This window comes from Chamaea fasciata, unplaced genomic scaffold (assembly GCF_029207755.1).
Source record: "Chamaea fasciata isolate MVZ Bird 193981 ecotype frontalis unplaced genomic scaffold, bChaFas1.0.hap1 SCAF_31, whole genome shotgun sequence".
NCBI lineage: Eukaryota > Metazoa > Chordata > Aves > Passeriformes > Sylviidae > Chamaea > Chamaea fasciata.
This window is the reverse complement of record NW_027094116.1, coordinates 1,855,373-1,876,191: the sequence shown is the minus strand read 5'-3', so window position 1 is coordinate 1,876,191 and position 20,819 is coordinate 1,855,373. Positions and strand designations below refer to the sequence as shown.

The window sequence follows — 20,819 nt, the reverse complement described above, 5'->3', positions numbered from 1 at the left end:
CTGACCCCGACCTTGGGGACGTCGTGAGACACACACTGCACCCCCCCATCCATGAGGTGGCCCACCTCCCGGATGGGAACACCTGCTCCAGCTGCTGCTCGTAATCTCCAGCCTCTATGAACGGATTAAGGGGGATTATATAAAGGAGGGGGGATGCCCGTGGGGGAACCCAATGGGTTAAACAGATGAGGGGTCGTTCGGGACTTGTCCGTCGGGGAACACGGGTACTGGCGCCTGGTGCAACCCGGTGCACTACAAGTCCCGAACGACCCCGCAGAGATGCAGGAACCGGGGGTGTGATGGGGGGGGAGATACAAAGCGGGGAGCGGGCGGGGATGATGTCAGCCTGCGGGGAGCCCCAGCGTGGCCAATGGCGCTGCGGGGCCGGGCCAGCGGCAGCGGCGGGGGCGGTGGCGGCGGCGATAGCGGCGAGAGCACGGAGCCCATTCATGATCCAGCGAACGGGGCCGGTGGCAAGTAAAGCGGAACCGGTGCCCTGTAAAGCGGCGCCGGTACCGCCGTCATGGAGACATCGGGGCATCTCCACGATTCGGGCGTGGGGGACTTGGAGGAGGATGGTCGGTGTCCCTGCCCCTTACCGGGGGATGAACGGTCACCGCCGCCGCCCTCCGCGCTGCCGCCGCTTCAGCACAGCCTGTTGCACTCCTCGCCCGGGTCGTTACGGGCCCCTCCTCCTCCTCCCGCCGCCCCCGCCGCCCTCCACCCTTCCTCCCGCCACGGCAGCCAGCTAAACCTCGGCGACCACCCAGCGGGCTCTGGAGTGGCTAGCAGCAAACACCGGCAGCCCAGCCCCTTGGTTCATCGGCGGGACAGCAACCCCTTCACCGAGATTGCCATGAGCTCCTGCAAGTACAGCGGGGGGGTGATGAAGCCACTCAGCCGACTCAGCGCATCCCGACGGAACCTCATCGAGGCCGAGCCAGAGGCACAACCCCTGCAGCTCTTTGGTGCCAGTGAACCCCCTGAAATTGTTGTCTCACGCGAGGACAACCATGCGCCTGCCACCCACCGTCCCACCCGTCCGCCTGCCCGGCCAGCCCCCACCACCTTTGCCAAGGGGCCCAAGCGCAAGGCGCAGAACATTGGCTATCGGCTTGGGCACCGCCGGGCACTGTTTGAGAAGAGGAAGCGCCTCAGCGACTACGCGCTCATCTTTGGCATGTTTGGCATTGTCGTCATGGTCATTGAGACTGAGCTCTCCTGGGGGCTCTACTCCAAGGTACCAACAGGGCCAGGGGGGTGTGTGGGGCTGGTGGCGCCAGATGGTGCCTGGTGGGGTGAGCATGCAGTCATTTGCCCCATCTATCCCATGGGATAAATATGGAGCTGTTTGGCCCATCTGGAGTGGAACGGGGTCAGACAGGCTGGCTGGTGTCTGACAGGATGTTCTGAGAGCTTTAGTGGATGCTGCAGCCAGAGGTGTTGGACAGGGTGACCACCTGGCTGGAGGTGTGGGGCCTATGTGCTTGTGGGTTCTCTGTCAACTCCTACCCCATGCACTTGTAGCAGTAGGCACCGACCCACTGAGGTCTGTGGTGACTGTGGCTGGCATAGCAGTGTACTCCTCAAAAGCACTGTGCCCCTGGCGGTGCAGTAAAGCACCCCCTTCCTCCTCCACCTCCTCCTCCACACCCCTTCCTGCCATTTTTTTCCCTTTTTTTTTGCAGGACAGTGTCTTTTATTTATAATTCTCCCCCCCACGTCCCTTCCAGCTCCTGCTCCCGGGCTGTGCTGGTTGGCAGCGATATGAATAACTCTTTGTATAGACATCTGTCATGTTATTTATACCTATCCAGAGAGGGGAAGGCATCAGCACCCTCACCAGCACCCATGGGCGTCAGCAGGACGGCAGCACTGAGGGGGCTGGGGTGCAGCCAGTGGGGGTCCCCATGCCATGGTGCTGCCAGTAGAGGGGAAGAAGCAGGGTGGGAAGGGACTGCTCACCACTTCTGCCATTTTATGGCATGGTCAGTGGGGAGGGCAGTGTGAACAGAGGTGGTGGAGGAAGAGAGGTATGTCGCTGGGGGTCCTGTGGTTTGGGGAGCCCTGCTGCCTCCCCACCAAGGTGCCTGGTGGGGCGTTCCCGAGCCCCATCTTTCCATGGGTGCCAGGGTCAGTGGGCGTGTGCGGGCTGTGGGCAGAATTCCACTGCTGTGTTTGAGGCAGGGGCATGCCTTGGTACCAAGCTTGCATCCCTAGCATCCTTGCTGAGAAAGAAAGATACTTCGATGCCAGAGCTTTTTTCTGGTGGTTCCCACTCCCCTTTTGGGCAGGAGCAAAGCCAAACCACCATCCCCCACCTGCATCTGCTACCTGTTGAGTCGCAGCCATGCAGGCTCCATGTGCCTGCATGCCTGGCGCCAGGGGGACTGTCCACCCTTACCAAGCTGCCAGCAGCACCACTGCCATGCTCGCTGGCCCCACCACACTAAGCTGCTGTGTCAGCTGGGGAAGACCCTGTGAGTCAGCGCTGCTGCCATGCAGCAGCTGTGACATGCTGCTGTGCCCCTGCCACACTGTGACACAAACAATTGTGCTGACAGCCACAGGGTTCAGGAGAGTCCCTGGCTCAGGCTTCTGCAGGCCCTTGGCCAGATTTGCAGCAGCTGTGTAAATCCCCCCCCACCCCCGCAGCCCCCGGTGAGAAACCAGAACTCACCAGCAGGGACATGACCATGAGTGTGGGAGCGCATGTGATCAGGGCTGGCTGCCATTGTGCATGTGGGGATGTCAGTGCAGGTCCAACTCTGCCCCATGGCCCCAGGCATGCCGCTGCATGCTCCCAGCCAGAGGTTGTCAGGGCTGAGCTGAGAAACAAGGACACTGGCCAGGGTATGCCTGCTCCCTGCCTGTAAATTGGCTGTGGGCAAGACAGGGCCTCTCCTACCCACAGGACAATATTGCTGCTTCCCACCACCTGTGCAGCATCATGAGAGTGAAGCATCCTGCCATCCACATGGTGGAACAGGACATGTGCCAGGGGTGCCAAGGTCTTTCCCCACTTTGGCCAAGGCTCCATGTTGTTTGCTGTGAGCATGGAATCCAGGAACAGCTCTTCTTGGCAGGTCTCTTCAGGCAGGAGGCATTGGTAAATGTCGTGTAACACTTGCCAGGTGGGGCAGTGGGTGCCCACGTAGGGTTTGTGCCCCTGGGAAGGGTCTCGCCAGAGCCACCTTGGTACAATGCTGCCCTGGAGTTTGCCTGTTAATAGTAGTGTTTAATCCCAGCACTTCTCTTAGCACCAGCCATTATATCCACACAATTGCACAGCCAGAGCCAAGTTGTTAACAATGTGGTGCCGCCTCCACAGCAAATAGTCCCTTCTCTGTGTGCAAACACCCTGTGGAGATGAAGAACACTGGGGAGAGGAAGCCAAGCAAGGCCAAAGCCAGCCCAGCACACTGGGGGGCCAAGGATAGCATGCCATGAGTATGCTGGGTCTTAGCATGCCACGAGTGTGTCAGGCCTCAGCACGCTGGGGCTCAGCATGTTGGTGATGGCATGGAGGTGTGGGACAGGTATAGTAGTAAGGCAGGTTGGTTTGGGAATAACATCTTGGTGAAGGGCTGCCAATGCCCTAGCATCAGTGGGGCTGGATTGTGGCTGGCATGCACGTGAGTTTACCAGTATCCAAAGGGAACACTGAATCCTGCTTTTCCCAGTGCGGTCCTGGGGACTGGCCAGTTCAGCTATCAGTGAATCAAGAGCTGGTTTACTTTACATAAGACTAATTAGCTGGAGGGTCTAGTTAGATCACCTGTTTGAATACCATAATACTGGGCTCAGGCTAGATGGGGCCAGGACACTGGTGTTGCACATCTCAGAGGAGAGGCTGGGAATCGCACTCAGCAGAATAGAATTAAAAAAGAATTTTGGAGAGAGGGCACATGATGCTGGAGGTGCCAGTGTTGCTGATGGTACTGATGGTCCCCTTATTACCATGTCAAGCTGCTTAGGGGGGAAGCTGAAGCAGCAAAAGTGCCATTGAGGATAGGGATAGCAGGTGTTGGGGGGCAATATTTTCTTTGGCGTGTGGAGTCCAGTGCCAGCAGAGTCCCACAGCTGTGTACCCCTTAATGCCTTCCCTGCTTTTGCCCTGCAGGACTCCATGTTCTCCCTGGCCCTGAAATGCCTTATAAGCCTCTCCACCGTCATACTGCTGGGCCTCATCATTGCCTATCACACAAGGGAGGTGCAGGTAAGTCCTGGCATCATCAGTGCCTAGTGAGGGGCTGCTGGGGTGGGCTGTGGGGTTTGCCTACCACCTGAGTGGAACACAGTACCTGAGCTCACATCCTGTTGCAACCTGGAGCCTCCTTCCTCTTTGTCAGGGTCTTGGGGGCCAGCAAGGGTTCTTGGGGGGCAGTCAGGCCAGGCACCAAGGGGTCTGTCTGAGCCCCAGGTGCCCAGCAGCATGCTGGTGTCTGGGAAAGACTATGGCCAGGAAGGGCTCCAGCCAGTCAAAGTGCCAAGGAAAGCCACAAAATCCTTTCCTAATCAGAGCTGCACACTCTCTTCCTCCCTGAGAAGTTAAAGGACTCCCAGTTTGTTCCAGGAAGGCTGTGCTTCCCTGTGCAACCTAGCTTCGGAACAATGCCAGCCTGTTTTAGACATGGGAGGAATGAATCACCAGTCAGGAGAAGGAGCATCCTGGGAAGGGATGTCAAAGCCCCTGGCCCTGAGTGCACCATAATCCCACCTTGTTTCTCCTGGGGCTGGAGGATAGAGGGACTTTGCCATATAGGGGACTGGCAGCAGCATCCCACTCCCTGCCTGCCTCTGTCCCAGCACTCCCCACTCCAGCTCAGCCTGCCCACATGGGGACCAAACGTGGGGGTGAGTTACTCAAGACAAATATTTGAGAGCTCTGGCTCTTGCTGGAATAATATTTACCCCAGGATGACGGTGGTTGGGGTCAGCCGGGTGAGCTGTGCCCCCGGTGCTCACCGTTTCCTCTGCTTGTTGTTTCTGGCAGTGGGTTGTGCAAACACAACATCCACCCAGGCAGCACATAGGTCATCTCACCTCTCCTGCCTTGACCAGAGCCAAAGTCCCACTGCTGTCCCTCTGCACATGGGGACTGAACCTCACTATGGTCCCAGCTGCTCTGCCAGGCCAGTTACACTGTCAAGACAGGGAATTAGATGAGTTTGACTTATCTGCTCCAAACAAAGTTGTGCTGGCTGCTCATTGCCCTGTGTGTTATAAAGTGTTATGAAGGAATTGCTGATAATCCAACTGAAATGGAATGGGACTGCCAGAGCTGTAAATCCTCAACTTCTCGTACCTCTTGGCCAAGGTGGGGGACTGTGCTCACCTGGCCATGGCACTTGTCAGACCTCCCAGCCTCTGGGAAATAATTCCTTCAGCCTCTTCCCTCAGGATTCCCTCTTCCTCCCTTGCCCAGAGAAGCTGTGGCTGCCTCATCACTGGAAGTGTTCAAGGCCAGGTTGAACAGAGCTTGGAGCAACCTGATCTAGTGAAAGGTGTCCCTACCTATGAAAGTGGGGGGAATGAAATGAGCTTTAAGGTCCTGTTCAACCCAAACCAGTCTATAATTCTGTCATCCTACTAATTGTGTTAATTAGTCCTTTGGGATACTTGAAGGTCTTCCCGTGCCTCAGTTTCTCTGGGGCTGAGGCATCACTCGGTACCCCAATGATGTCTCTGGTGTGTAGGGCAGAACGTGTCATCCTCTGTCAGCACCACATTATCATCACAACACATGAAGGAGAGCACTGCTGGCAATGCTGCCAGCTTCCACCAAGGTGTTTGGGGGGGGGGCAGAGACCCCTTGTCCCTGTGCTTGTAGTGCCTGGGGCTGTTTATGCTCTTGGTGAAACTTTAGTCCCCATGAGGTGTCTCGGTAGCTTTTCTTGGGCTTTGTTTTCCTGGAGACGTGATGGCCGACACGCTTGTTCCTTCCCCTGCTGAAGCCAGTGATGCTGGATGTGTTGGGGAATGCCCCCTTGGCTACCAACGAACCATACTAGGTTTCCATGGAAACCCACATTGATTTACAGGTACAGAACTAAGAGGGGCTGGCTCAGGGGAATCCTGCCCAAATCCTCTCTTGCTCCTTCCCTTCCCTGGCCTATGGCAACCCCTCATCATGCAGGCAAAAGGCTCCTGCCTTTTTCCGCTTGCTAATTTGTTTATTTTAACACCCTTTTCCAGGAAGGAATAGGCTGTCAGCTTGCTAAATGCCTGAGGATCTCCCTTGACAGCTTGGAGCATTTTTGTAAACAATTTCTCAAACAAAGCAGCTAAAAGGAGCAGAGTTTTCCCTACAGAAAGGGAGGTGGCTGGGACAGCCACTCCATGAGTCAGTCCCAGTGGCTCCTGCCATCCCCAGGGAGAGCCTCAAGTGCCATGCTGTGCTAGTGAGGCAGCTGGCACAGGTGTACGGGGGCCTCTGGCAGGGCAGGAGGGCTGTTCCTGGGCTCAGTGCCAGCTGGGGCCATGCTCCCCACCCAAGTCTCATCCGCTGCCCTGGCTGTGTGCAGCCCTGGATCCATGGGCAAGCCAGCATCGTTTCATGCTTGCAGGATTGAGGACACAGACAGTAGCACCAGCTGCCACATCCCCCTTGGATCCTTTCCCAGTGCTTTATTTGCCAAGTGCTGCTTGCAGAGAGGCCCTGAGCATGTCCCTGCTGCTGTGGGTGATACTGGTGTCCCTGTCACACCAGGGAGAAGCCAATGGCAGCCTCAGGACAGCCCTGCCAAGGCAGGACAGGGTGGGTGACTTCCAGGGCTCTGGTGGCATCCCAGAGAGGCCAACAGAGCTGCCATCTCCCCAGCTCCTGCAGAGACCCCAACTCCATCACTGATGATGGGAGAAGAGCTGGCATACCCAGGATGAACCATCAGTTGCCATGACAACTGAATCCCATCTCTGCCAGCAGCTGGATGCTTGCTCTGACTGTGGTGTTCACTGCCCAGATATTGCCCTGGAACTCAGGGTGTAATGACTGTCAGTGAAATCAGTGCAGCACCAGGAGCAGAGGGACTGAGGTGGCTCATGCTGGTGCTCTGTGGCACCATGGCTTGCCCATCTCTGTGGCCTGGATGAGGGGGACATTCCTGGAGGTGGCCTCCTGTCAGCCAGATTTTGAGTGAGCTGTCCCCATGCTGTGCCTGGGTGTGTGCTCAAGGCTAAGCACCTGAAAGGTTTTGGTGTCCCCTGCAACATGACCATCCCTGACACACACTAGCAGGGCAGCACAGAGGTTGGTGGTGATTCATTCCCATGTTTTTCTTCTCCATCCATCCCCAGCACTTCTGGCTGAGCCACACCCAGCTCCTCTTAGCTCTGGTGTCAGACCCCCACTGCCTGTGGAGGGAAGGATGCTAGTGGGCAAGTTGTGTGGGGCCACTAGTAACCGCGTGGTTTTGCATATCTTGGTAGCTCTTTGTGATCGACAATGGAGCTGATGACTGGCGGATAGCGATGACGTATGAGCGCATCCTCTACATCAGCCTGGAGATGCTGGTTTGCGCCATACACCCCATTCCTGGGGAGTACAAATTTTTCTGGACAGCTCGCCTAGCTTTCTCCTACACACCTTCTCGGGCAGAGGCTGATGTGGACATCATCCTGTCTATCCCCATGTTCCTGCGCCTCTACCTGATTGCTCGGGTGATGCTGCTGCACAGCAAGCTCTTCACTGATGCCTCCTCACGCAGCATTGGGGCACTCAACAAGATTAACTTCAACACCCGCTTCGTCATGAAGACACTCATGACCATCTGCCCTGGAACCGTGCTGCTGGTCTTCAGCATTTCCCTCTGGATCATCGCTGCATGGACAGTCCGTGTGTGTGAGAGGTGAGAGGGGTTTGGGATGCATGGTGCTTTGGGGTTCACAGTGGTTTGGAATGAGCAGTGGTTTGGGGTATGTAGCAGTTCAGGATGCTTGGCAGTTCGGGATGCTCAACACTTCGGAATGCCTGGTGGTTTGGGATGCTCAGCTGTTCAGGACGCAAATAGGTTCAGGATGCATGGGGGATGCATGGTGGTTTGGAATGCTCAGTAGTTCAGGACACAAGCGCGATGAGCAGCAGTTTGGGATGTGTGGTGGTTTGGAATGCTCCATGTTTCAGGATGTGCAGCAGTTCAGGAATGCATGATGATGTGCAGTGGTTCTGGATGTCCAGTAGTTTGAGATTCATGGCAGTTTGGGATTCTCAATGGAGATGCAATGTCCCAACACCCTGTAAGAGGGATGCAGGGCTCTGGGGCCTCAGCAGCCACGGGTTCCCTCCACCAAGCCCTGTTATTACCAGATGATAAATTGTCTGCACAGGCAGGAAGCAGAGTAGGGTCAGCCCTGTCCTCACAGTGCAGTACCTAGGACAGGCAGGGTCCTTGTGCAAGAGGATACTGGGTGGTGCCAGAAGCCCCAGGAGCATGGATGGGAGACATGGAGAATGGTGGGAGCTGGGGTCTGTGTATGAGGAGGGGCCAGAGGTGCTGATGGTTAGTGACAAGGCCTGGCTCAGGCTCTAGCATCACTGCAACTGACTGCCATGACAACACTGTGGTGACAAACCCACAGCCTGGTGGCATCATGCCAGCATCAGCATGCTCAGCGCCGGGGTTGCTGTGGCGACCAGCCTGGCGGGTATCACTGCACCTTCATCTTTCAGGGACCTGCCACCACTCTTTGTCTACTGAGGGAACCAGGGGGCTGCAGTGGTGGCATCCCAGTGCTGTGCCAGAAGGTTTTCTCCACAGCCATGGTACAGGGTGCCAGCAGCACCTGGGTGCAGGGGGGATATGGGCCACTGAATAACAGAACCAATATGATTCCAACAGAAGCCATTTATTATTTACATTACATGGCAGATATAGATTCTAAGTCTATTGTCCACATGGGCACACATCTCTGGGTTGGCTAAGCTGCTTCTTCATGAGGCAGGCACACGTCCTTCAGGACATCCAATTGGTCAAGCGTCCATCCTCACGTTGTGCTTCCCCTATCTAGGGTTTACATTTTTTGCCGACATTTTCTCAGGCTCTCTTCTTGTTTTTGATCCTGTTGTTGTCTCAGTAACCCCGATGAATTCCTGAGAGCTCTAACAACAAAACTGCAGGTGGTTTGATAATATTACTCACAACCAGTTTGATTGGTGCATCAGAATGGCCTGTTAAACAGATACATTGCTACACCTGGGGAAGGGAGGGCAGGTCCTCTACAAGCTGTCCTGTTGTGGCAGCTTTGTGTCATCCTTGTAACTAAAGTGCAAGGGATCACACCAACTGGCATCCCAGGGTTACCTGGGACATCCAGATTGCTTCTAGATTGCCTGCAAAGTGAGAGGAAGGCTATGCCCCCGCTTCCCCAGGGTGGGACCCGTTGCTCTGGTCACAGTGCAAAGGGGCATTAGGGCAGCTGCAAGTGCTGTGGCAGTGGCATGGGATGGCACACTGAGATTTTATGAGCTTTTGCTGGCTGTGTTTGCCTTCCTGCCTCCTTCAATGATGTTCTCCTTATGAGCTGGATCCTCAGGCACCGCCTAATTGTGTTTGAGAAATTGTGGTTTATGCCTCCTAAACAGGAAGCAAGTGGACAGGCACCCAGAACACACAGAGGAGCGTAATCCCACACCTGGTGAGGCTTAGGCAGGAAAATGCAATGAAGAATTATTAGGAAAAAAAAAAACCCAGAAATTATGCAGACAAGGCACTGCAGATCATTTGCACCGCAGTTGCCATCAACTCCCTCTATGTACAGTGAGGCAGAAGCAAACCCAGGTGGGCTGGAGATGCGTCAGTCCTGGGGGATGCAGGATTAGGGGAATGCAGAACCTCTGGGACATGCTCCATGTATGAGGGATGCAATATCCCTTGTGCTTGCACCAGCCCTGGGGGTCACACAGCTCCCACAAGGGCAACCCAGGATGTTTCCCCCTGTCCACACTGATGGCACTGGCACCGGAAACCAATTTGCAGGACCATTCCCAACCAGCAACCAGTGGGGCAGGGCAGTTTAGAGGTGGTTGCGCCTCTCCAAGACATGGTTCTCAGGGTGGGGTGGCATGGCCATGGCACGTCTTCTCGGCACTGAGCTGTGGTCTCCAGTGTCTGTGGGCGCAGCACCCTCCCGTGCGCGCCGCGGGGCTGCACCTCTCCGAAGGCAGCGAGTCGCTTAGCAACCTCGCCTGCTCGCCTGGCCACCGCGCACAGCCGCCTGCGGTGCCTGCGGTGCCACCGGCGCTGCCGGGTCTGCCTGCCGACGGCGCACACGTGTGCTTGCACATGTGCTTGTTCGTGCAGCCAGCCTGCTCCTGGGACGAGGCTGCAGCCAGCCTGGAGCACGAGCTGGGGCTGCCCAATGCGATGGGGTCGGTTCAGCCGAGACAGTGCTGCCACAGTGGCATAGCATGGCAATAGGGTGATGCTTACAGCTGCCACAGTGGTGAGGGTGGCTGTGGCCTTAGTAGGGGCAGGCAGACAAGGGGACAACAGAAAGCGGTGCTGGTGTCTGACTGATTGCAGCAATCCTTGGCGTGAGCAGGCGGCCCCTCTTTCTGCCCACATCAGCCGTGGCGTATGCCAGCCCCTCTGGTTTATCAATTCTTGCTCAAAGTGCTACTCAGAAGAGAAAATGTCCCTCTGTCCAGTAGGCCTGTAACGCCCTTGTGCAGCGTGATGCTCTTGGGATGGACATCCTCAGGACATTCCATCCTGTGGGATGAGGTGGGCTCAGCTCTCCTCAGGAGAATACACTGGATGGGGTAGGTGTGTGTGCCCCACTGCTGGCGCTGGAATTTTAGAGGAGCACCACTGTGGTTATGGGCTCTAGCTCCCCTGGCCAACCCTGCCCAGAGTGAGTCTCACCATGGCTGAGGGGTGCTTTCTCCTGCACCAGGACCTCATTTGAGTCTCCAGCTGAGGGAAAAACATTTCAGAAGAGGAGAAAAGCCAACTGCTCTGCAAGTGATGATCTTGAAGTTGGGATTGCCAAAAGCTCCATCTGTTTTCCCTCTCTGGATTCTGTGAAGAGGCTGGGAGAAGCCTGTCAGGGAGGCAGGAGACCATCCTGTTCCTAAGTGGGGTAAACACACTGCCTGCCCCTGCTGACTTAGGGCTGAGTCCCAGTGCAGACTGGGTCAGGTCCTGCTTCACTGCCAGGAGTCAGCACTGCATCCCTCAGGAAAGATACCTGCATGGCTTGGCTGTGCTTGTGCCCACCCTGGGGAGCTGGAGGCAGCTGGGGCCCCTGGTTGCATGCTTGCTGGAGGAGCCACAGGCAATGTCTGGAACAGCCAGAGTGGTCATTGACCTCACATCTCAGCAGGGACCTGGAAAATTTGAAGCATTCCCAAAGCTGCAGCCACTCCACATGTCCTGTGTCTTGAGTGTTGGAGCTGTTCCCCAGTTCTTGAAAGCCAAGTGCATGCCAGAGACTCGATAGGATTCATCCCCAGCAGGTCTCTTGGGGCTGCTGACAGCACTGTCTTCTGGGGTGGCACAACCCAGGCTGCAGCACCAGTAAGATGTGGGGAGGATGCCAACAGTGAACTGCTGTGGTCAGGGGCTTTGCAGAGCCACAACTCTTTCTCCCATCAGCCAATTCTCACTGCACCACCACATGACACTGGGGACACACAGCAGGACTGGGATGTGGTGACAGGTCTGACTGAAAGCAGAAGCCCCTTCCACTGAGTTTTTGCTCTCATTTTGTCCACATGGGTCTTCCAGTGCCAGAAACTGGAAGCCACTGCTACTGGTACATCCTACTGTTAATCCTGTACCCCAGCACAGCCCATGCTGAGGGACCCACTGTGCCCAGGTTCCCCCCATTTCTGCCACATCCGTCCCTGTCCCCTGCTGTGATACTGATGTCTGTCTCCTTGGCAGGTACCATGACCAGCAGGATGTAACCAGCAACTTCCTGGGTGCCATGTGGCTCATCTCCATTACCTTCCTCTCCATTGGCTATGGTGACATGGTCCCACACACCTACTGTGGGAAGGGAGTCTGCCTGCTCACTGGCATCATGGTAAGGGCCATGCCAAGCTGGTTGTCCATTCTGTGGGCTCTGCCTCTCTCCACTGCAGAGGCGGGGCCACTGGATTTTACAGGGACCTGTTTCTCAGCTGTTTTGTCCATATACAAGGCCTAATGACTAGCTCTGAGGTCACACAGCCTGGAAGTTGATGGAGTTGTCTCAGCTGATGAATTTGGGGTAGATTTGGACCCACATTCAGTAAGGGTGGGAGGGTCTTTGGTGGAGTCAGTGATGTCCCCAGGGAGCAGAAGGGCACCTGAACATCCCTTGGCCATCCTGGTCCACACCATCTAGCTTCCATTGCTCATCTGCCCTGGGTTCCTTTCCTTCTGGCCAAAAGGTCACCATTCTCCAGGGCCTCCAGCATACCAGCCCCAAGGAGCCCACCACGAGACCTGGCTTATGGGACTTTCCAGCCAGGGCTGCTGAGGGAACAGCTGGGGGCCCTGTGGTCACGGCTCCTCCACAGATCCACCCCAGCCATCAGCATCCTCCCTCTGCCCACCTCAGCTCCAGGCCCTAGGGATGGAGCCATCCCTCCTCCCAGCAAGGGCAGACCAAGCTGCCACCCCATGAGTACCATCAGCTGGGGATGCTCCACCAAGCAGTATTGATTCTGTATTGTCTGCAAGTCTTTGATCTGTCCTGGATGAGGTCAGACACAGCAATGCTGGTATTATCGGTGGGAGCCAAGCAAGGGAGAAAATCCCTGTGGATGGGGGTGGTGCAGCAATTGCCAGCAGAGGAGAAGCTGCTGGCTGAGCCATTTGGGATTCCGGTGCTGCAGGCTCCCAAAGCTCATCCCCAGCCACTGGTTACTTTGAAGTGAGACACCATCTGTCAGTGTCTCCCCACGCCCAGCACAGGCCCCCATCCCTGGGAATGGAGACCCCCATGCCCACTGGGGTTAGAGGCTTTGCTGGGCTTCCCCAGTCAGCACCAGGGGTAGTTGCTCCATCAGGAAGAGAGGTGGTGGGAGTCAAAAGTGAGCAACAGGACCTTTGAGGGTGCTGAAGGATTCAGGATATCAGGTTAATTAATAACTCTTTAAGGTGAGCTTGCCAGGCTGACAGCACTCTGACAGAGCACTAGGGGGAAGCAACCCAGCTGGTATGAGCAGCAGTGGGCAGAGCTCAGGAGCACAGCAGGGAGATTCTGGAAAGAACACCTTGGCACAGATGTGCACCGGAGATGATGGCTGCCACACAGATCTGGCCCTAATTGCCAGGATAAGTGAGTTCCCAGCTGGTGCAGTTGGGATACGTGGTGATTTGAAGGGCCCATTCTCTGCTCTCACTCATGTTGCCTGGTGCTTCCCCACTGCTCTCCTACCCCTGACTTCGCTTGCGAGTGGAGGGCTCCCCATCCCACAGGGCACTGACACAGGGCAGATCTCTGGCCTGCAGTGGAACAGGCTCACCACTGACTACTGCTGACCTTGTTAACAGCTCTGGCCTCTCCCATCACGCAGCCCACCATCAGCCACTCAAGGACACCCAGGCTCTTCTTGTTAGGCTAATGGGGATAATATTAGGATAATATTATCCTAATGTTAGGATAATATCTTCTTGTTAGGATAATGGCGAGGACATGTAGCTTTGGTTAATTAGCAGATTGCAAGGATGAGGGTGGGAGTGCTGGTGTTACAAGAGGGTGACAAACTGTTTCCCCAACTGATGTCCCTGCACAGGGTGCTGGATGTACAGCACTGGTGGTGGCTGTGGTGGCCAGGAAGCTGGAGCTCACCAAAGCTGAGAAGCATGTCCACAACTTCATGATGGACACACAACTGACAAAGCGGGTAAGGTGCCATGGGGGACAGCAGGAGTGGGGGCACTGTTGTGTGTCAGAAGCTGGGGATTTGGGCTACCATGGCAGGAGGAAGGTGTCAGCACCTCTGGATCCTGTGGGTACCACAGTGGAAGAAGGTGTCAGCATCTCTGAGTGAGGCTACAACAGGAGAGGAAGGTGTTTGCATCTTTGGATGTGGGTCCTGCAGGTCCCACTGCTGAGGAAGCTGTCCAAGTGGTGTGGATATAGTGCAGGCACAAGTGTTACTCTGAGACAAAGAGCAGCAGCTCTGTTCCAGGGATTTAGGTGATGCTCCCTCTGGGAGCATACTTCCTCCTCTTCCAGAGCATGATCTCACTTCTCTTGGTGTCATGAAAACAACTGGATTTCAGTGATTCAGTGCACACCAAAGATAAGAACCACACAGTGAGGTTCCCCTGAGGAAGGACCCAGAGCCTGCAGTGGGATGTTCATGGGGTTACTGTCATACCACGGTCTAGTGTCACATCCCTGGTAGCTTGCAGGAGCAGCAGGAGGTCACTGGTCTTTGGCAGCCTCATCATGGCAAAGCATCAGCAAACCAACAGTGATGTGTCATATAATGGGCTCTGCACACTAGAATATGTTTTAGAGGGGATGGTGGCAAAATGAGCATCAGTGCAACCCTTGGAAAGGCAACCAGTGGTGGGATGCAACCAGGGCACCCACTTCACCCCAGAGAGCAGAGCCCCAGACAAAGCCCTGACACCCCAGGAATAGGCAGAACCGTGGTGTGACCAGGCTGGGAAAGCAAAACAGCTGGTCAGCCTTGCTCCACTATGGATCTGCAGGCTCCATGCCAGGCAGATGGCAGCCAATTCCTCCTGGAATGAGCAGCTGAGCTGTGGTTCAGCTGGACAGTCTGTGGAAGTCACATCCCAGTGCCAGCAGCACAACAGGAATCAAGAAAGGCTTTGGGATTTTTTTTCTTGAGGCTTATGCTACAACTTTGTGTGTGAGCAAACAGCCAAGTGCTGGAGCATGAGTGCAGAGTAGGACTGGACGGGGGTGCACCAGGAGCCAATAGCTCTGCCTTCTGTTACTCCTTCTTGAACTGTCCATCATCCCTTGTAACAGTCCAGGAGACCTTGCGGGTGCAAAGCCAAGCGCCTCACCTCAGCTGGGGCACGTCAAGTGCTCTTGCAACACTGGCTCATGACAGAGCCAGACCAGTGTCTCTGTGAAATACCACATGGCTGCAGCCACTTTTCCTTTTCAGATCAAGAATGCAGCAGCCAACGTCCTGCGGGAAACATGGCTTATCTACAAGCACACCAAGCTGCTGAAGAAGATTGACCATGCTAAAGTCAGAAAGCACCAGAGGAAGTTCCTACAAGCCATCCACCAGTAAGAGGCTGTGCAGTGGGCTGGGGGCAGACTGAGCTCCAAATGAACCAGGATCATGTCCCTGGCAGGGGCGTGAAGAGAATTTTCCATTGCCTGGGATGCAGGCAGGGGTCCAGATGCAGTTTGAAAGAGGGGAGGGAGTACAGCCATGTGCTCTTTCCTTCTTCCCAGGTTACGGAGCGTGAAGATGGAGCAGAGGAAGCTGAGTGACCAAGCCAACACCCTTGTCGACCTCTCAAAGGCAAGTCCCTCGGGACCCTGTGGCTTGGCCAGACTGAGTGTTTTTCTTCACTCGGAAAAACTAAAGCAGACTTGGCTGACCGCAAAATGCTCTAACTCAATAAATGTCAGCAAAGAATAGCTGCTGTGGGATGGCTGCCCTTGCAAAGCAGGAGGAGAAACACATACATGAGCCAGAGGTTCCCTGCAACCCTTTTTGCAAGGGATACCACTGCTCAGCAGCACAGGGCCAGTGGAGTGTCCTTGCTTTGATGGGCAGGGATGAGCTAAACTGCATTACAGAACCCTTGGAGAATCTGGGGTGGGCTGAGATGGGGAAGCTCTCAGGGCAGAAAGGGGTAAAGGGGTGAGCTCTGCTAGCAGCAGTGGCACTAACCCTTCCAGTCATGGTACTAACCCCGCCACTGTCCACTGTGTCCCCTCCCCAGATGCAGAACGTGATGTACGACCTCATCACAGAACTAAATGACCGCAGTGAGGACCTGGAAAAGCAGATCAGTGGCCTGGAATCCAAGCTGGAGCAGCTCAGTGCCAGCTTCAACTCCCTGCCCCTGCTGATGGCTGACATGCTGCGACAGCAGCAGCAGCGCCTGCTTGCTGCTGTCCTGGAGGCCCGGGGAGTTGGTGTGCCAGTGGGCACCCCCCAAACACCTCTCTCTGAGAGCCCCATTGGGGTCAGCTCCACCTCCTTCCCCACCCCTTACACGAGCTCAAGCAGCTGCTAAAACGCAGCCCCTCAGCCCCACCATGGACAGGGGAAGCATTTCAACACAGATCATGAGGTCTCTGTGGACTTTCTTCTGGTCCTTGAACCACTGCAGGACTCTTCAGCTGGAGCCAGTGGGACCAGCAGTGCCGAGCAATGCTCGGAGCTTTGCCAACGCCTTGGTATCGGGAATTGCATCCCCGTTCAGGTGCCTCAACACGTGGTGAAGGAAGGGGACAGAAGGTGATGCCTTGGGCCAGCCTGTGCCGTGGCGTCTGGTAGCAGACAGAAAACCCACGCTCAATCTCAGGTCTTCACATTTCAAAACAAAACAAAACACCAAGTCAGAAGCACTGAAGCAACGGAGACACCGGAGGGAGAGCTTTCCTCCCTGTGGCACTCCCCTCGCTCCCTGCCTCTCTCCAGATTGCCAAACGTCACCAGGCAGATGCCAACGTGAGGGGTTCGTTATGCAGGCTCTGGCTGACGCTGCCTATGCTCCATCCCATCTCCTTGCCAGGACCCAGAGGACAGCCCCCTCACATTGACAGCTGGGTGACAATGTCTGGCTGTAACCTTTCTGGGGAGTTCTCTGGAGCTGTGAGTGTTTTTTACCCAGAGAACAATGGAGACTTCTTCTTTCTGGTCCTTACTGTCATATCCTGCCTGGAGACGCAAGCCAGAGCCAGGAAAGCAGTGCCTACAGCATGCAGGGCCACGCAGGGCTGCCCCCAGCCAATGTGTTGGTGGTCAGTGATGGGGCTGGCAGGCCAGCCCAGGCGCTGAGGGGGTCTCTGGGTGCTTACATCACTGCCTGCTGGGAGCCTCTCAGCATTTTGCAAAGCCAGTGGGCTCTTTGCAGCAGTCTCAGAAGTGCTGGATTGAACACTCCATCAGTTCCAACCGTCTCCACTTGTGCTGGGAACATCCATGCTTGAGCTCAGTTGGCAGTGTCGAATCCACCAGGATCAAGCAGGAGCTCACTGGCAAGTGATGTGGTAGCAGGGGCAGGTGCTTCATCTGTTTAAAACAAAGCCCATCACCTTCATGCCACTTCTGCTGGGTTTGGTGGAGGGCAGCAGCACTCTCTGGCACCATCTTGGCAATGGCACTGCTGCCCATGCCTGCCAAAGTGCAGCACCTCAGACTCCATTATACTTTTTTGCTGGTGTTCAGCTTCCTGAGCTACCCTTGGCATCACTTGGCTTCTGGAACCAGACACTTTCTGTTTTGCTTTCATCATTTCTCCCTCCTTTCTCCTTGGTTCTTCCCCAGTCTTGTGTTCTGGCTTTCCTGGATCCTTGCATGGAGCCGCGCCAGACTCCAACTTTGGGGTTGGTATTTGCTGCTTTCCATGAAAACTCAGCAGAGAATATTTATATATTTTTAAACAGATGAAGTAACTATGTAATTACTCTGCAATATTAATTACACCTCACCCAGCAGTGTCAGTAATTGTAATCAGTCACTGTGTTATTCCAGGTATACTCAGCCTGTAATGCTCTCCTTTGTAACTTTTTCCCTTCCATAAACAATGCTGGATTTTGTGCATATGTAGGGGCAGAGACACACCACCCTCCTGCACCACCACCCCTACACCCCCAATGCCGAAGAATTTCTTTGCTGCCAGTGGTGTGAGGTGCTTTCACTCCTTGGGCCCTGCAGTTGGAATTACATAGAAAATAAGCAGTAGTTAGTGAGTACTGCCCCCACGCTGGCCCTAGGAGGAGAAGGAGGAAAAAGGCTGTAAGGCAACGGCAGGACTATTGCAAAATGAGATCCCTGTGCTGCAGAGGTGTTGGTAGCAGTGGACCAAACACAGTCATCCCTGTTGCCTTCAGGTAGGCGCGTGCCCATTGCTACTGGTCCTTGGCCAGTGGGAGATACACAGCTTCTGGGAATGAGCTGCTCTTCCAAGCTCTTGAAATTAGTATCATTGATATCCCATGGATGACTGGGAATTCACTGCTGCCTTGGAAACCCCCCATGATCTATTCTCAGGCCAGCTGCTGCTCCCGATATGCCTATGGGTGCCCCGCTGTCCATCTTGCCGAGCAGAAGCTCCTGCTCATCTCTGTGAGGAGGTTCCCAGCACAGCAATATGTTAGAAATTCTGAGAAAGAGCCTGAAATACAGCATTTCCCTGGCCTGCAGGCAGCTAGTGAAGAAAAATGCTTTCTGGGCCTCAGATAGGAGCAAACTGCTCATGGAATGGTGCTGTGCATGGGGCAAGGTGTGAAGACATGTCCTGGGGCATCAGAGAGCCAGAGGAAGTATTGATTCCTAAAGATCAATATTGCCAGCAGGAACCCAGGAACCTCCCTTCCAGGCTCATGATGAAGTCTGGGAAATCCAACCAAGTGAGACAAGAGCAGGTGCTGTCAGCTTGCAGGCCCCAAGGCTGGAGGTGGTAAGGACCACAGTGAGAGTGTTGGGATTGCAACTGGAGCAAGAGACCCTTGTTCTGGGGCAAAGCAGCTGCTGCTGCAGTAGGATTTCAACAGGGCTGGGGCTGTGGGTCCCTGCACATCCCACAGCCTCCCTCCCCTGGCCTCACCTCAGCACAACCTGCCCTGCAACAACCCTTCTGCCTGGGACCTGGCAGCTCAGAGTCTGCACCCTATGGCCTGCATCTTGCACCCTGCATCCCATACATCCCCACACCCCCATCCCACCCCCTGCACTCTTATCCCACCCCTGCACCCCCCTTCCACACCCCTGAATCCCCATCCCAATGTCCCTATCTCACCCCTTCACCCACACCCCTGCCAGTTCTTCAGCACTGGTGTGAGTAGCCCTGATCCATTACCCCCGGCACCGGACTCCACTGTGGCCAGCACTGAGACTAACCCCCCCTCCAGCCCCGCTGCCAGGACCACAGATCTGACCCAAAGCCACAGTGAAGGCAGGCATGGTTGGGAGCCCCCAGTGCAGTCCAGCCTGGCATGCCCACCCAGAGCTGCTGCCCTGCTCCCTGATGGCAGCTCTTGGTCACCAGCAGCCTCAGCTGGCACAGCTCCAGTAAATACTCCCCAGCCAGTCCTGTCCACACGCCGAAGATGATCACTTTGGATACCCTAAGGGACATCAGGACAAACAGAAGAGCCGAGATCAGCAACCAAGGTGGAGGAACAACGCAAGAGGAAAATTGCAGAGATGTCGACCTCCTGCAGCTGGGAAGCATCTGATCCCACAGTCCAATGGGGCCAATCCCCAATGCCCCTCCAGGACCCACCTAACCCAGCCAGTCCCATTTTTGGCACAGTTTTGGGGGCTTGTGCGACTCTCCATGACTCTCCTTCCTGCACTGCCTGCAAGGAACTATCCTGGAAATACCAGAAAAATTCCATGGTCTCTCTGCAAACTCATGGATGTTTCTGTCCAGGTTTAAGGAGCTTTGACCTGGATCTGCATCTTGCCTCTGTACTGCTTGCTTCTTTTTTAATGATAGGGGAAAGCATAATAGTTTATTTTAACTATGAAATATATTGCTTTACTATGATGGTTATGGTAACTTTCGATTATGGTTTTGTACCCAACATGGTTGTTAGCAGGCAGCAACACCAGGCTGCTGCCAAAAATGTCTGTTTCTGAGTACAGCTACTACTGCCAGTGAGGATGGGGGACAGGGAGGCAGGGAGAGGTGCAGAACCCAAGTCATTATTCTTTATCCCCCGTGTACTCATTCCCATTACTTGGAAGCTGACCTCTAGCAGGTCTGGATCTATGTGTAGCCCAGTGGCACCACAGCTTTGCTTCTCCCTAGAGAAAGGTCAGGCTCCCCTTTTTTCCCAGGTTCCGGAAAGCCATTCCCCCCAGGTTGTCTCCTCCAGCAGAAGAAGGGAGCTCCGCTCCCTGGGCACAAGCTCTGCAAGAGTCAAACTTCCCCTTTTCCTCCAGGATGGAGGCTCTTGAGAAAGCAGTGGTGTGAAGCACATTTTCATAGAATTATGAAATTGTTAAGGTTGAAAAAGTCCTCTAAGAACATCAGGTCTAACTGCTAATCCAGCACCACCAAGCCCACCACTAACCCAGGTGCCCAAGTGCCACATACACAAATCTTCTAAATTCCTCCAGGGATGGGGACTCCACTACTGCCCTGGGCAGCCTGTAGCAGAGCCTGACCACACACACAAGAAATTTTCTCAATATTCAACCTAAACCTCCTCTGGCACAACTTTCAGGCATTTTCTCTTGTCCTTTTACTTGTTACTTGGAGAAAAGACTGGAATGTGTCCAGTTCCCCCTGCCCTGGGGAGTTGCAGCTACCCTGAGCATGAAAGAGAAATGAGATGAGGTTGCAAGGACTGCTTTGTCTCAGCCTTCCAGCTGGGAACAGGCTGCCAGAGTTGTGTCTGCCCCATCCCTGGAAGTGTTCAAGGCAATGTTAGATGGGGCTTGGAGCAACCTGGTGTAGTGGAAGGTATCCCAGCCCACGGCATAGGGTGGAATGAGATGAGCTTTAAGTCCCTTCCAACTACAACTATTCTGCGATTCCATGATTCTCTGATTCTATGGACTCCTTGAGCCTCAGAGAGCATCACTTCCTTACCGTCAACCCCTGAGCTGCTGGACCTGATCCCCTAAGTCTTAAACTGCTCTTTGGCAGCCACACTTTTTCCTGGCCATGATGTGTCTGGGTATGAGCAGCACCTAT

The 20,819-nt window shown here is 55.0% G+C and overlaps 1 protein-coding gene across 1 annotated transcript; it reads left to right on the top strand.

The window, feature by feature from the left end:
• The first annotated feature begins 523 nt into the window (after window positions 1-523).
• KCNN3 (potassium calcium-activated channel subfamily N member 3) lies at window positions 524-19,666 on the top strand. The gene is made up of 8 exons (XM_066206697.1): window positions 524-1,240; window positions 4,124-4,219; window positions 7,432-7,850; window positions 11,889-12,030; window positions 13,730-13,840; window positions 15,089-15,216; window positions 15,388-15,457; window positions 15,885-19,666. Exons 1-8 carry the CDS (start codon window positions 524-526, stop codon window positions 16,179-16,181), a joined length of 1,980 nt encoding a protein of 659 aa, XP_066062794.1. The 3' UTR covers window positions 16,182-19,666.
• The last annotated feature ends 1,153 nt before the right edge of the window (window positions 19,667-20,819 follow it).

What these genes read in the sequence shown, in the direction of transcription:
- KCNN3 (XM_066206697.1), top strand. Translation starts at nt 524, where the DNA reads ATGGAGACATCGGGGCATCTCCACGATTCGGGCGTGGGGGACTTGGAG. An exon ending in ACACACAACTGACAAAGCGG is followed by an intron (nt 13,841 to 15,088) that starts GTAAGGTGCCAT and finishes TTTCCTTTTCAG; the next exon opens with ATCAAGAATGCAGCAGCCAA. An exon ending in TTCCTACAAGCCATCCACCA is followed by an intron (nt 15,217 to 15,387) that starts GTAAGAGGCTGT and finishes CCTTCTTCCCAG; the next exon opens with GTTACGGAGCGTGAAGATGG.